Here is a 16,963-nt window from a genome sequence, read left to right as displayed (position 1 = left end):
CATACCTTTAAAAAGGAACATAAAAAATAGATAAAAATTTGAAATTTGATAAATTATCATTCTCAAGAAGCTAGGAAAATAACCAAATAAATCCAAAGAAAGTAGAAAAGATAATAAAATAAGAACAAAAATTATTGAAAAAAATATAAAAGTAGATCCACAAAGCAAGTTTTTGTTTTTGTTTTTTTTTAATTAACAGGAATGATATGTTTCTGGAAAGATTTAGGAAAAAGAATTAAGAATAACTAAATACTATTTCAAGTGAAAGAAAGGTAATACTAAGAGTACAAGTTGAGATTTAAAAATAAGCAAGACAATGTTGTCTGTTTTTACCACTTCTGTTCAACATAGTATTAGAAATTCTAGCCAGAGCCATTAGGCAAGAAAAAGAAACAAAGTCATCCAAATTGGAGAAGTATGAATAAAATGATCATGTTCATAGATGACATGATATTATATCTAGAAAAACCTGAGATTACACACACACATATATATACACACAGAGCTATTAGAGCCAACAAAGAAATACAGCAAAGTTGCCAGATATAAAATGAACATCCAAAAGTCAGTGTATCTTTTATACACCAGCAATAAAGAATCTGAAAAGGTAATTAAGAAACCAATCCTATTTACAAGAACATCAAAAAGAATAAAATATTTAGTAATAACATTTACTCAAGGAGCCAAAAGACTTATACACCAAAAATGAAAAAATATTGCTAAGGGAAATTTAAAAAGATATGTATAAATAGAAAGGCATTGCATATTCATTGATCAGAAGACTTAATATTATTAAGATGACAACAGTTCCCAAAGTGATCTACAGATTCAATTGACTCTCAAAAGCACTTTTTGTAGAAAAAGAAAAACCCATTCTAAAATTCATATAGAATTTTGGGGGTCCCCAAAAACAATCTTGAAAAAGAACAAAGGTGGAGGACGCACACATCCAGATTTTAAAACTTACAATAAAGTGACAATAATCAAAATAGTGGGTGTTTGCATAATAGCAGACATAGACCAATGGAGTGGGATTTCTGCACTATTTCAGGCACAGTGTAGAAATAAACCCTCAACCATATGGTGAAATGATTTGACAAAGGTGCCAAGATCATTCAATAGGGACAGCATAGTCTTTTCAAAAAATGGTGTTGGAGAAAGTAGATTCCACATGCAAAGAACAAAGTTGGACCCTTATTTTATACGTTATACAAAAATTAACTTGAAATGGATCAAAGATCTAAACATAAGAGCTAAAACTATGAAGGTTCTCAGAAAAAAGATGGGTGAAATCTTGATAATGAGCTCAGTGATTATTATTATTTTTTTAATCTACCACTAAAGTCACAGGCAACCAGAAGAAAAAAAAAAAGAATTTAGACTTCATCAAAATTTAAAGCTTTGTACATCAAAGCACATTAAAAAGAGAGTGAAAAGATAACTCATCAGTATAATAGTGAAACTATTTGCAAATCATATAAGTAAGAGATTAATATGCAGATTATATTTTCTTAAAATTCCAACAACTCAACAACTGCAGCAACAACAAACCACCCGATTAAAAAATGGGCAAAGGATTGGAATAGACATTTCTCCAAAGAAGAAGGCCAATAAGCACATGAAAAGATGCTCAACATCATTAGTCATTAGGGAAATATAAATTAAAACCATAATGTGATACCACTTCACATTCATTAAGATGACTATTATCAAGAGAAAGGAAAATAACAAGTGTTGGTAAGGTGCAAAAACTGGAACCTTTTCTGATGATGTGAATGTGAAATGATGCAGTTGTTGTGGAAGATGATATGACAGCTTCAAGTAATCTTTGTAAAAACTCCATGAGGAGTTAAAATGTTTCCCATTTTAAATATAAAATAATTAAAACTGAAAAATTAAGTTATCTTAAGATCATACAGTTCTATAAATAGTGGGCTTGGGATTTAATTTTGGGTTATATGAAACAAAGGCTGGATTCTTTACTACCTACCCCAGTCTGGAAAGATCCTTTCCTTAACACTTTGAATGGTAAGAAGTGATTTGAACATGCAAAAAGTTGGAAGCCATTGAACAACTTTTTTCTCAGTTTTATTCAAGTATCAAAATCCAACCTACTCTCTAAGGCTCAACTTAAAGTCCAAACGTTCTCCAACACTGTCTTTTATGGCAGCGCGGTTTATTTTTCTCCTCACCAAAACATACAGGACTGATAAACTCAATCATACATTTAATAATTTAGTTTATATTTATTGTTTTACCCCTCTTCATTTATTATATTCCACTCAGCAAAGAGAGTCCTGTAGTATATACTACTTACCGTGTTCATGAAAATTACTTATCTAAAAGCCTGAGAATTTTCTGGAGAGATGTGTGTGTGTGTGTGTGTATACACATATGTATGCATAATGTATGTGTATAGATGTATTATATATGTATACTATGTATGTTTGTCTATATGTATGTGTGGTCTGTGTGTGCGATAAGTCCTTCTCTCAGATAATCTCATTATAAATACAAAAGAGGAAAGAAAATACATTTATTATATATTTTCAGAAAATTTTTCAATATAAACACTAAAAGCAAAAAACTTCATATACCCTTACATATATATGTGTATGTGTGATATCTATGTGTCTATATTTACATCACATATTTAGTGTAAGGTTCATGGGAAAACTGAGTTGTTTGGATCTTCTATTTTTCTTTTCTGTGAAGACATTCACGGTAGAACTAAAATGGTAAAAGTAAGCCTGAAATTATTAGAATAACTGTAGACATAAAAAGAAGAGAAACATCAGGCATAAAGAGAGAGCACTATAGGGGAGAACATACCATACAATGTATGCATACATTAAAAAAATGGCATTTAAAAGATTATTTTTTTCCTTTGGGGTATTTGTTCATTTAAATGTAGTAAACTAGATTTTTCCAGTTTTAAGACACACACTATTGATCTCCCTCTGTATTTTATTTGCAAAAGCAGGGCTACATATGAGGTTTGAATGACAAACATTGAATAGGGAAGTCCCACTGAGTTATTATTATTTTTGTTCTATTATGAGTGAAGAAAAATAATGTGTTGGGCGGGAGTAGAAGGTCCCTTGTCCTTGGCCAGCTGGCTTATAACTTAAGTAGAAAAGATAAAACACAAAGTAGAGATGGTAACTTAGAAATACTTTTGCATCACACACTTTATATGCATATGATCTACTTAATACTAAATTAATAAAAACAGCGATTGACTTAATATAAACACTACAATAAATAAACAGTGGAACCCTCACTTTCTGATAGAAAAGTCCCAATATACATTTTTAACAATTCTTTTTCTTACTACAGAGACAATAACAGTATTTTTACTGTATCCAGAGCACCTAACACTATGTTGTAAGTAAACAAGTTTGTTGGTCTACAGCAGATTATATATTATGCATTTCAAAGCTCAATTTCTACATACCTTGTTTTATGGACTATTAGTTTATAAAGCTGACATTCAGTATTTAAGGTGGCTTCATCTCCAGACATTGAAAGAATTCCAAAATGCACTTGCTCACCAGTTTTAACGCTGCAGTGTCTCTAACCTTCACGAGAGCAACCGTTTTCTCTTTCTACTTCATCATTTTCTTTTCCTTAAAAACTGGCAAACAATAGCTGAGAGGACTGGGCAGAAAACTCAGCGCCAAGGTGAACTTTGGCTCTTCCTTGGACTTTAAGACTATCTGCTCTAGATTGTGATTGACAAAAGCTTGCTTGTTGATGTTATGCCCTCCTCTCAAGTTCCAACCAAATGCAAGGGGCTGTTAATGTTTACTCAGTCCTTGTCTCTGGAATGGTCTTGAACTATAACAGTTTACTGAGATTGCCAAATGCTACCAGCATTTAGAGACACCTGATTGAAAAATAGCTATCTATGATAAAAGAAATGAGTTACTCGGTACCACCACATCTCGAAAAGGAAGGGGTGAAACCAAGACCACCCGGTGGAAATTACAGGGAGACAGATCTAAACTCACCGGCTAAGCTATCAGCCTACATGTGTGTGGCAGAGAATCCTATCAGGCCGGGGTTCCTTCAAACCTTAGGATTCTTCAGTTCTAGGAAACAGCTTCCTTCTGAGACTGCTGGCACAGGAGGGTGGGTAGGATTGTTGTTGCATCTGGTATCCTACAGGACTGGATTCAAAACCTCCCCTGCCATTCACTAACTGCGTTAACCAGGACAAATTACTGCACTTCTCTAAGCCTCTTTCCTCAACTGTAAAGTTATTATAGGTAAGACTAGCCTCTCTCCCATAGGTTTGTTGGGATGATCTATACAATTTTTCACAAAAAGCGTTCTGCACAATCCTTGTCACAGAACAAGTACCTGAGGCACAGTAGCTATTATAATAGTTGTTATCCTTGTTGCTACTGCTTTTTCTGTTAAAAAAAATTATTAAATACTAATGTATAATGGGAATAATTTTTTCAATATGTGTGGATTTTGAAATATTTATTTAACATGTGTTTGCTGAACCCCTATGATGTGCTAGGCATTATGCTAGGTGCTGAGGATAAAATAATAAACAGGTCACAGCTCTAGGTTCCAGGGACATAGCAGTGAACAAGACAGACAAAATGTTTATCCTCAAAGAGTTTACATTCTAGGGGTGGGAGCATGCAATAAATAGGTAAATAAAATAATCATTCTAATAAGTGTCAGAGGTCATCAAAATAAGACAGTGATTTAGGGACTGATGAGATGGGGTCTTTAAGCTAGCCTGATTGTGGAAGGCCTCTGTGACAAGTTGATATTGACTGAAGATTGGAAACTTCAGCCATGCAAAGGGGCAGCCATGCAAAGATCTGGGACAAAAAAGGAAGTTCAATGGTCCTAAGATGAGAGTAGGCATATCATGTTCAAGGGGCAGGAAGAAAGCTATTGAGGCCAAAGCCTAAAGTTAAAGGGAAATGCTGACAATGGTAAAATGTCTGGATTATATTCTGAGGATTTTAGGAAGTTAACAGAATGTTAAGCAAGGACAAACAGGATCTAATTTTTGCTTTGGGCAGATCATTTTGTCTACTGTGTGAACAGCTGTAAGGGGCAAGAAGTAGCAGAGAAGTTAGGCTAGATTCTGTTTCTGAAGTTCAAGTGAGAGATGATGGTAGCTTGGAAAGTGTTTTCAGTAGAGGAGCTGATAAGAAGGTGGGAGATTTGGAAAATCTTGAACGCTTGTGAGAATGTACTGATAGATGTGAAGGTGTGGGAGTAAGAGAGAGAAGAAAGAGGACTCTTTAGGAGTAGGGGTTCTAGATGAACCAAAAGTAGATTTGGGTAGGTGGGGGGGGGGGGAGATTTCTGTCAATCATATTAAGTTTGAGATGTCTGTTAGAAGCATTAAAGATGTCAAACGGTAGGATAAATGGGTCTAGCATATAGGGGAGAGATGTAGGCTAGAAAAGGGTAGAGATTACCTGTAAGATGTATAAATACATGAGAAAAGAGGGCTGAAGTCTGTGCCTTGGAACAGGTGAGAATTGAGACACCTATTAGAAAAGAAAGAACCAGGAAGGTGGGTAGAAAAGCAGAAAATGTGGTGCCAGAGAATCCCCGATCATACATCAAGAAAGAAAAATGATCAACCATGGCAAATACCACCGAGAAGCCAAGTGAGGTGAGAACGAAGACCTTACTACTGGCTTCTACTTTGGTTGGTTTTAAGAGCTCCTTTAGAATTGTGAGGACAATGGCTCTGTTGGAGACTAGAAAACAGAAGGGTAGGAAATGGTGGCAGGGTGAGGATGGAAGCAAGAAGCCCTTCTGTGAGTAAGTCAGTCATGAAATAGTGTGGCAACCAGAGAGAAAATGTGTTCAGAAGGAGTTTTGGTTTTACTTTTAGGGAGTGTTATTAAAGACCAGTGTAATGATGATATGCATAACCCTATAGATCAGAATAGACTGATTATGGAGGAGAAGGACTCACTATTTAGAGAAGGAAAGACCTTGAGAAGGTAAGAAGGAGTAAGATCCAGGGCACAAGTGGTGGGCTGGCCTTAGATTATGAGCTGGAGCAATTATAGAAGAGATGGCAGAAGAAATTAAAACAGATGCAGATGATTTAGTAGAATTGGTGATGCCAATCTACTAATGAATGAATCCAATAGTGTTGCATACATTTCTCCTTAAAATACATTGTAAAAGAGAAATTGGCTACAAAATGAAGAATGGGCAATGAATTGCAGGGTTTTGAGGAGAGAAGGGGAGATATTAAAAACTGGTCTGAATAAATGAGAACTTTCACAGGGCATAGCTGTGTACACCTGCAGAATGGGTGGTGAAAGGCCCTGCGAAGTTTCGGTGATGTATTTGAGGTGAGTACTATGAACAATGTGGTGAAATTTTATCCGTTAACCTGCTCGGGCTGAGATGTGGAGTAAGATGAGAAAAGTCTAATCAGGGCAGGGGTTTTGCCAAGGAAGTAAAATGAAGAAAAAGAGGGGAGATGTTAGGAGTATTTGCAAGAGGACTGGTTAGAGTGCTTGACCAAGGACTCTAGACAGGTTAAAGAAATTTCCAAAATGTTGTGAGTGTGAAGTCATAACTATTGAAAACAGTGATAGAGTCCATTGATTTTGAGCTTGAACAACTGATGAAATAATAACACTACAGTAGAGGTACAAATAGAATGTTAGGGTTAAAAAGTGTGAAATGAAGATCTTATGGGATAGAAAAAATAACAATAACAAGATCTAGGATGCAATCATGTGAAGGAATGGCTAAATGGGGAAGAGAAAAATAAATTGACACTAAAGAGACTGAGAAACTGACAGGTTAGGGTTTTGTCAAAAGTATGACTGGTTTGGCTGAATGTTTCTGGCACCTTGGCTCTTTGCAATCTAGTTTACATAGTTGTTACAGTAAGAAGATGCTGACACATTAGGGTTAGAAAAACAAGAGGTAACTTCTTAATTATTCGAACTCTAGTCACTCATCACTCAACATTCATTTCTGAGTCAGAAATATGTGGGCTAAATTGATCTGCAAAGACTTTGAACTCCTTCATTCAACCTGGATAAATGGGAAGGATGACCACAAGTGGTCCAAGATTCCCCTCAGGAGCTTTCAAGTTTCCCATCAATGAAAGTTATTATGTGACTTTTAGTTAAGCCTATATGCAGTGTTCCTAGGATAAATCTTAGCTAAGTGAGATCCAAGGTTTCCTGCTTCCACAGCAAGAGAATGCTAAAATGACTAACAGCACACTCAGTCAACAGGCCCTGAGATTCTACAGATTTCTAGGAGAACTAGAAATTATAAGTAAAATATATAGAAAAGTGAGTCTCAAATAATAGGTGAGAAATTAATAATAATTATTGTTAATTGATAACTACCTCACTTTTGAAGTTTGCTATAATGGACATCTGTTGGTTTAGCCTTGTTAGAATTCCCTGTTCTAGTTTAATGTATGTGTCGCTGAAGAGAGCACAACTCCTGTTCTCATTCTCACTCTTAGTCTAGGTAGTTTGGTGTGGGGGATGCTCAATCCACAGCTGGGTGAGCCCAAGACCCAGAGAAATTGACTTGGGATAGACATATGACAGACATTGCTCTGGTAAGAATCATCCCAGAGATTTAACTGGAACTAAGGGGAAAGCAATGTTCTCCCTCCCTTAGGTTGCCAACCCTGACTGACTGTATCCATTAAGATGAATTTGGCTATATAACAATCAAAAACTCTGATACACTTAGCTTATAAAATAAAGGGGAAAAAAAATCTTACGTAATGTGAAATCCACAGGTAAAGAATTCTCCAGTATCATATAAGCAGGATTTCTTTCAGTTTTTCTTCTCCCTTTGTTTCTTTTGATTTTCTTTATTTACATAGCTTCTGGGCAATAAAATGACTACATCAGTCACATTGTCCTACAACATCACAGAGAGGCAAAACCCTTCTCTTTCTTGGGTCTACTTTAAAGACTTAAGAAAATTCCCAGGGAGTTGCTCAACATGTCAAAATCACAACACAAGCTCATTCCTCAAACTGTCTCTGCCAGGGGAAAGCAGGGCCACCAAGATTGGCTTAGATTAATCAGAAACTTCTCTTCCTTGTGAAGAAGTAGATGTCGGCAAAAAAAACAAAACACAAAAACAAAACAAAAACTGGGTTAGCAAGAAGAAACTATGTGGAACTATGTGCATAGCTTGGAACAGGCTATGATAGTGTTTGCTCGCAAGCTGGGAAAAAAGCCAGCACAGAAGAAAACAAAGGCAAGTTACGGAGGGCTGCCTGCATGCGATAGTCTTAACAATTTACACGTGACATAAACCAACAAATTTCTTTCATGCTTAAGCCCCAGATGAGCCAGATTCGCCCATCTGAACCAAAAGTTCACTTGCTAACACGCTCACTCAAAGCATTCCTCTGAATCCAACAGGTCTTTATTTTTATCCACATGAACTATAAAAATCCTTCAGAGTTTCCTATCTGTTCTACCAGCCATTCTTAAGCATTTTTTTCCCCTCACTTCTTGACTTTTCTTATGTTGTTCTCTTAACTTGTTACTTTTCTGTGTTCCTGGCTACCTCTTAAAATCTTAAGTATCCCTCATAACTGTATTTCAAATATCATCTTTTCCTAAAGCACTTCCAAAAAAATCTCAATGTAATATGGTTTCTCCTTCACTTGAACCCCAGAGCAGCTCTCTGACTAGTATTTCAAATGTACATATGTAGTATACTATACTACATATGTACATTTCAGGGCATAGTATACTATTCATAGTATACTACATATGTACATTTGAAATACATATATATATATATATATATATATATATATATATAAAGCCTTGGAAATAAAAGATTTTAATTATTCTTATAATGCAGAAGATAGCAGAAAGGTTAAGTGACTTGCACAACATCTAGATTAGAATCTGGGTTTAACACTGAGATCCACACTCTCCCTCCCTGCCTCTCCGGTGCACCTCACTCATTGCCCCACTATCATGTGATCTCCTGACTTGTGAACGGTGTCTTACTCAACTTGAGTTTCCGATAGTACATGGATTATGCTTTGTACATAATACATGTTGAATAAATGCATTTGGCTAATAGAACTCTTTGGTTTTATGTGTAGATCTGGACTTATCAGTGATTGCTGATTGGTCAACACAGGTATTTCTTGATGTAAGTGCAGGTAGGCCTGTAGTATCTATCTTTTTAAAAGAACACTCTAGCTATCATATGCAAATTCCAATAGTTATTGCCACCAATTTGCCCTGAGTAAGGCATTCTATGCAGCCTCTACAAAACAAGTAAGATAATTTGACAAAGAAAATGTTTCAGTATACAATTTTAATGAGTACTACATACAAAGAATAGATTGCAGGAAATTAATATCAATTCCTAAAACCCAGAGGTTGAATACTAGTTAAGAAAATAGTAACTTCATGCTGTGAAATTAGACAGGGAGAAATTATCATTAATAATATATTTATCTAGAGAATTAGTCAGCTTTCTTATAACTATGCTGCCTGAAATCTGAAGAGAGAAGAGGTAGAATTGTCAGTCTATCCTAAAAAATAAAATAAAAATAAAGTCTGCAAAAAGACTAAATTTTAAACTTCATTTGAACTTTGTCAGATAATGCCAGTATTTGTGACCTATTCTAGGAGGCCCTGCTTATCAGAGGAAAGGGATTCTTCTCTCTAGATATTCTGTCTGGGAAAAAAGGAACAGAAAAGAAAAAAAAATGGATACTTTTTTTAGGTCTTAAATTTATATGTTCATCATTAACATAACCCAGCTCATTGATTTGCTGATGAAAAATATCCATACAACACAATACAGTCAGATTCCATTTTCTTTAAATGAAATGTTTAAAATAACAACTCTATCACAATCTTTCATATTTTTCCCACTTTTTGAAAAGATCTAAAACTGTAAACAAACCAACCAACAATAACCCTTCAAAGTAGGTGAAAAGATCTTGCACGCCCTTTACAAATAACATTTTTAGTGATTTAATAAATGAACAACGAGAAGGCAACAGCAGTCAAAGAGGAGATAAGATACCATCCCTTCATGACACATCGTTCCAGGAATTTGTGCTGATTGCAACATAGAGGTCTGTCTACAGGCCTTAAAGTAGGGTGAGGCCTGTTCTGCTTTTCTTAAGTTCATCTTTGATCTCTGGTTATTGGTTCTAAAGTGAAGTCATATTTCTTGTTGTTATAATCTTTTTCTTGTCTCTACAAAGTGTAGAGCCTCTGAATCTGATAGTTGTTAGTTGTGGTAAATTAGTCAAAACTTAGCCATTAGCTCATGAGGATGTTTTGATTATATGCTGTGATTATATGTTAAAGATTAAATCACTCATGGAAAATAGCAGATATTTAATTAAATGGATGTTTATAAGGATTAGATAGGTAGATAGAGAGAGAGAGAGAGAAAATATCACAAGCCCTGTCATCTTCCTCAATAACATTACATAATCTTTCTCTGCACCAATAATATTTCCTAATATTCATCTGTTATCTTGTGTCTGTTTCAAAAACATAGAAGACACCATTTACTAATCAAATTAAATTTCTTTTTTTTTTAATCATTGGATGCCATTATTTATTTCAATCTCATTGACCTCCTCAGGTCTAGAAACACTTACTGTTCTTTGCATTAGCAGAGGAGAGTCTGTTCCTTCCTCTTTAAAACTTGACTCCATACCGATTATATCCTCAATTACGTCTTCCATCTAGCAAGATATAATACATTTAGAATACTGTGCATAATGATAAAGAGTTGTGCTTCAGCTTGAATTCAGAGAGAAAAAATTTAGCAATCTTTCAAAGTTTTAAAGAATATTTAAATTAAGGTTATATGTATATCAAAACCCAGAATACTTTAGAGCTTAAAAGGAAGAAATCCTGCCACTCTGATCTGTGTTGCTTTTCCGTGCATTTGCTTCCACCAGCTGGCAGGTGATGGCTGGGCAAATCACCGTGGGCCAGTCCCTTGGAAATCAGTATCTATATAAATAGAGAGGTTATCATGTGCCTCAAGCCAGAGCATGTGTACTTAACCTGTAGAGGGATGACTTCCTACAAACTTTACTTTCCTTTTGAAATGTTTTGATTGCATCTTACAGGTGGATATTCAAATAGCAGTGGTCAAACCAGGCCCTTGGTCCACATGGATACAAACTACACGGGAACATATTATCCAACTTTCCCTAATGGCTAATAATAATAATAATAGGAATATCAACAACAACAATAGTCACTGACCCATTACACAGCAACAAAAGCAAACATACAGTGTTGGGGGATATGCCAGGCACTTTCTCTGTGCTTTGCATCCATCAGCTCATTTAATCTTCACAACAACTCTACGAAGTGATACTATCATTATCTCCATTATACAGAGGGAGAAACTGAGAGGAAAAAAAAGTGCTCAATAGCTCATTCCAGATTATGAAACTGGTGAGTGACAAAGGCAGGACTGAAATTCTGGAAATCTGGCCCTAAAGTCCTAACTTAAGTCACCGTCTTACTCTCTTTCCCAATTCCTTTCTAAAATAGACTTTCTTCTCTCCTGTACTTTAGCTGGAGAAGATTTCAAAAGCTTGTATTTAGTCACCATACAGTACGTCCTTAGTTTTTGGTGTAGTGTTCCAAAATTCATTGACATAATATTAAAAAAGAAAAAAAAAAGGCAGGTGATATAACTCTCTCTCTTTCTCTCTCTCTCACACACACGCACACACACACACACACACACACACACACACAGTCTTGTATTTAAGAAAACAAAACAAAACAACAACAACAAAAAAACGCTTGGGTGACTCAGTCCATTATGCATCTGCCTTAGGCTCAGGGTCATGATCCCAGAGTCCTGGGATCCAGTCCCACATCAGGCTCCCTCATCAGCGGGAAGCCTGCTTCTCCTTCTCACTCCTCTTGCTTGTATGTTTTTTTGTGTGTTTTTTGTTTGTTTGTTTGTTTGTTTGTTTTGCTGTCTCTCTCTCTCTCAGTCAAATTAAGTAAAATCTTTAAAAAAAAAAGGTAATGAGAATGCTGAATTTATACAACTGTAGTACTCTGAATTTCCTATAACATAGGCAGAAACAACTAGGAGTAAACTCAGAGAGATGAGAATATTTTATGATTCTGTTAATGTTATCTTCTAAGCAAGATTTCTGAGAACCTTAGAGAATCAAATATTCAGGCTTCTATTAAGATACTCCCAAAGTTGATATGCCAAAAAAAAAAAAATTGGAACACTTTTCAATATTAATTTAATTAATATTTGTTGAGCAGTATTTATTGCAAGACCTTGTTGCAAGTATTAGAGCTATAAAAACAAACACCACAAAGCCTCTGCCCTCTTGGAACTCTAACGCTAATGAGGAAACAGACAAGAAACAGCTTAAGAACAGACGGTGGTCTGAAGAAATTAAAGCAGGTAGGGAGAGAGCTTGATGGGAATGAGTGTTATTTTAGAAAATGGTCAGAGAAGGACTTACTGATATTTGAACAAAGACATGATAATAACTGAAGTATTAAAGGTAAAGAACCTTGAACCTAAACATTTATAACCAATAAAATATCCCATAAGTACATGGGCGAAATAAAATTGTTCTAAGGCATTATATACTCAAAAGTTTTACAGCAAAAAGGCCTCTGAAAAACACTCTTCCAGGAAGTATTCCAGTTAGATGAAAAGTAAAATTATGAAATCTATACAAATGAAAAATGGGTAAATAGGGGCACCTGGGTGGCTCAGTTGGTTGAGGGTCCATCTCTTGATTTCAGCTTAGGTCTTGATCTCAAGGTCTGCTTTTCTCCTTTTCCCTCTCCTCCTACCCCCACCCCCGTCCTGTGTGCACGTTGTCTTCCTCTCTCTCTTTAAAATAAATAAATAAATCTTCTGAGAAAAAGGAAAAGAAAAAGAAAAACGAGTAAATAAAAGTAAACTTTTTTTGAGCTAAACAAGAATATAGATAGAGAGAAGAGAGAAAGAGAGAGATCCTGTAAGTCCCAATATAGGACGATAGGTGAGAACAAGGCGGTAAGACCATACTAAGGAAAATTTTTACTTAAGGATATGACATAGATCTTGCTGAACAATGACATAGATATAGGAAAAGATATAACTATTGCATCTTAAAAAATTAGACTAACAAAAAAGAAAAGAGAGAAAAAAGGCCTGCTCAATGGAGGATAGAAAAAAAAAACAAATAATGAAACAAAGCATAGTAATTTTAAAATATTAAAAAAGTAATAAATCCTAGAAGTAATAAAAGGAATGTAAATGAGCTAACACACTGCTTGAGAAACTATCTCTCAAATTGGATTTGTTAAAAAGTATTATAATAGTTAATTAAAACAAAATAAGAGAAAATTGAAAATAAAGTGAAAATTGTACCACAAATATGACCAAATGGAAAACACAGTAGCAATGTTAATATTGGGCCATATAAGAATCAAGATAAAATTTTAAAGGAAAAGTAATGCCAAATGATCATAAATTGATATGCATTTAGAAATATCTATGGCAGCAACCTGTCAGAATTCTACAGAAAAGTAAATCAACAATTGCAGTTGAATATTTTAACTCACCTCTCTCAAAATTGTAAATCTGACGTTAGCCTTCCTTTCACCTATTCTTCAGCACAGGCCTTGAGTCTTGTCATCCTCTAAACCACTTCATTTCTAAAATCTTAAATTCTATGATCTCACTGACCAAAACACAATCTTCCTTTTAGATCCAATCTAGAGCCTGTTGCAAGTCAACTAAACAATTTTCAGTTTATGACTCTCTCTCTTGTCTTTGCCTTATTAGCTTTTGGCCCAGTGATCCCAAACATCCCAGGTTTCAACCTCTCCACCTCCTGTCAATTCTGAATTCAAGGTGGAAGAATGGTTTCTGCCAACCATCCTACTGAAATTCCTTTTGTTGTTGTTGCTGTTTTCTTGACTGCTTATCAGCCAAACTCAAGATATTTATCAACCCTTATTTTGCTAGAGTTGGCTACCACACTTGAGTGTATAGTTCATTTAAACTAACTTCTTTAAGCTAACTCTTTGGTTTCGATGACAGCACACTGGCTATGTGTTTATTTTACTTTTATAGTTCCTCTTCTCTGACCACTCACTAAATATCGCTAATGGCTCAATCCCATCCTTGGCTCATTGCTCTTCTTACTCTCTTCATTGATCTCTAGGAGCTTTCTTTCTCACGTGAACTTTTAAGTATCCCCCTGTCCCCCGCTCCCTCACCCCATGCTGACAACTCTCAATCTCTTTTTCCAGTCTAGATCACTCTCTTTGAGGCAAACTTGGATCTCTAACTGTCACTGGCATCTCTACATGGTGATCTCTGAGATACCCCAACTCTAGTGTGTTCTGATAGAGGGTCTCATTACCTTTCATTGCATTATAGAAGTAACCTCCCAATTGGCCCTCTCTCTCCAGGATTCCTCTCCTCCATAGCAGACAGAATGATATTACAGTCAAATCTGATTATGTCACTCCAGCCCCACATTTAAACCTTCCCAGGATTTGAAATTTCTTTGCATGGAGTACCAGCCTTTCTGTGATTTGTCCACATCTCTGGTCTCATCTTTTGCTACCACCTGTTCCCTTTTCTGCTCACTGCATTTCCTGCTCTTCTGCATCTTTATTTTCCACTCATCCTACTTCATCTGTGTAAATGTTCTACTAGCCACTTTCTCCAAGTTTTACTATTGATATTTCTGAATAAGAACAGCACTTTTATGCTCCTATCTGTACCATTATCCTTGCTACATAATATTATAATTATTTGCTAATTTTTTTCCTCATCCATTCAACTTATAACTCCTGGAAGTTACAGTTGGTAGGAAAACAAGACAATGAATAATTAAAACATAGCATGTGCTATGAAAATGCTGTGATAAATGCAATTTTTATCTACATGATATGGGTGTTACTATGAAAATTCAGAGAATAAATGCTTTTCTACACAGGGAACTACCAGCAAAAGCACCTTAGAGAAGAAACCGGAGATGAATTTTGGAGAGAGACTGAGAATCTCGACAAATGGTGAAGACTGAATGAGTAGATGGTAAAGAAATGACATAAGAATCGAGAACCCGGCCACTGTAAGAACCACTAGTGAACCCATATGGCTGAAGCACAGAGTGCCATGGCCCAGCTGAACAATAAGTCTGGATCAGGAGGCAAGGGTTAAATATGGAAGGGTCCTCTGTGCCAGGAGTACAAATTTTATCCTCTGGAAAGGCCCAGGCTATAGAACACTTCTTTTGATTTTGTATTTCACTGTCTCAGAGACCATTAGTCACCAACTTACTCCTAATACCAACCCCAAATCCTGAAACTAAGGATGTTCTTATAGACTTACTCTTTAGTAGCCATGATATCTGACTTCTTCTTTGAATTAATGAAATGTTTTCTGATGTCCCAGCAAGACAAGCTCAGGAAAAACAAACGCCAAAGAATGGCAATAGCCACCATCTCCTGAGCCCCCATTCTGCCTTCGTGTTAGGACCTTTAAAAAATGCAAGCAGCTCTTCCAGTTGTAGGAATGCTGGGAAGAGAGCTTAAGGACTGAGACCACACAGCTAGTAAATAAATGGTGGTTCTAACCCCATGAATCAAAAAATATTATGAATTTTCAATGACATAGGATACATCTTAGCTGTGAAAGATAACAAGACCGTGAATGGTGGCAGAATGTGAAAACGTGCACATAAGAAGTGGACTTCAAGAGAACACACACTGATGAAAACTACAACATACTGAAAAAATTATGATTAAGTAGAATTAACTATAGAAGAAACTTTACTTACATAGCCAAAGGTACAATGGTTTAAAAAATAGCAAAATAAATAAATAAATAAATAAAAATCCATGCCTAATGTGCACATTGCCCCCAGAGCTCTGCACCTTTGGGGCATTCAGCCCTTCTTAGCAGCTTCCTTTGACAGGCACCACATAAAAGACTACTAAAACCACATAGATTTCTTTTATAATGTAAAAAATTCTTATGAAAGAAAATGTAAGTTGTGTGCCTAGGGAATAAAAACATTTACTAAGAAAAACTGAGAACACTGATATATGTTACTTATCCTTTCCTATTTTTTAGAAAACATATTTCATAAGATACATAATATCGTATTCTGGGTTTTGCCTGGAACTGACTGGCATATGCAAATCCTTAGGGATTTGCTTTTTCCCCTTAGAAATCAATCTTTCACACAATGAAATGAACTTTGGAAGAAGGTGGTAGTAAGAAAAATTATGTTGGTTGAGTTCTAATATTTACTATACAGATGATTTTCATCCTACATATATTTTTACGCTCTTCATAGAGTGACTAGAGAACTAACCTTACATTTTTTTTAAACAATTATTTATATAGTCACTATTGAGAAGTATCAGTAAATATCCGTGTAGAGCTTTATGCTCAGCTTTGGATTTCAATGAGTCCTATTTTGTGGTTGTTTTCTATTTTATTAAGCAGTCTACCAGATACTTATTATTTTCCCTTTGCCTGATAAATGTAAAATTTTTAAAAAAGTGAAATCTTCCTCTACCACTTTGGAATTCACATAATGGGACACTGAGCATTACTCTTTGGTGACTGGAGGCTACAGACTTCATAGCAAAAAGCAGCGACCTGAAATCAGTAATAATCATCAGGAATGTAGACTGGAAGATTAAACACAGGAGATCACAGGACCATGGCTCCATCTAACAAATCAAATGGAAAAAAAAAAAAAAAAAAGAAAGAAAGAAAAGGAAACGAATAGAAAGCTCAGCTATAAATGCTGTTTTTCTACACTGAGATATTAAAGGAAGTCTTTTTCCCAGTTCTGGTGGTTTGCCAGTTCAATTCATTCTTCAGTACTTTTCGAAGGTTCATTCATAAGCAGGTCACGATAAATATAAATTCCATGACGGTACACATTCTTATTCAT

The 16,963-nt window shown here is 35.5% G+C and overlaps 1 protein-coding gene across 6 annotated transcripts in view; it reads right to left on the bottom strand.

Moving 5' to 3' along the window:
* Positions 1–16,963, bottom strand: part of TFEC (transcription factor EC) — a 176,715-nt gene that overhangs the window by 21,519 nt on the left and 138,233 nt on the right. For 5 of the 6 annotated variants that reach the window (XM_082692465.1, XM_082692464.1, XM_082692461.1 and 2 more), the window contains one exon: positions 10,646–10,732. The exons of the other annotated variant lie outside the window; for it this stretch is intronic. In XM_082692465.1, coding sequence (XP_082548591.1) covers positions 10,646–10,732 — 87 coding nt within the window. The remainder of the gene's footprint in view (positions 1–10,645; positions 10,733–16,963) is intronic. 6 annotated transcript variants of the gene reach the window in all.

Source organism: Mustela nivalis (assembly GCF_964662115.1).
Source record: "Mustela nivalis genome assembly, chromosome: 12".
Lineage (NCBI taxonomy): Eukaryota > Metazoa > Chordata > Mammalia > Carnivora > Mustelidae > Mustela > Mustela nivalis.
Note: the sequence above shows the minus strand (reverse complement) of the source record. Positions and strands in the feature narration are given on the sequence as shown.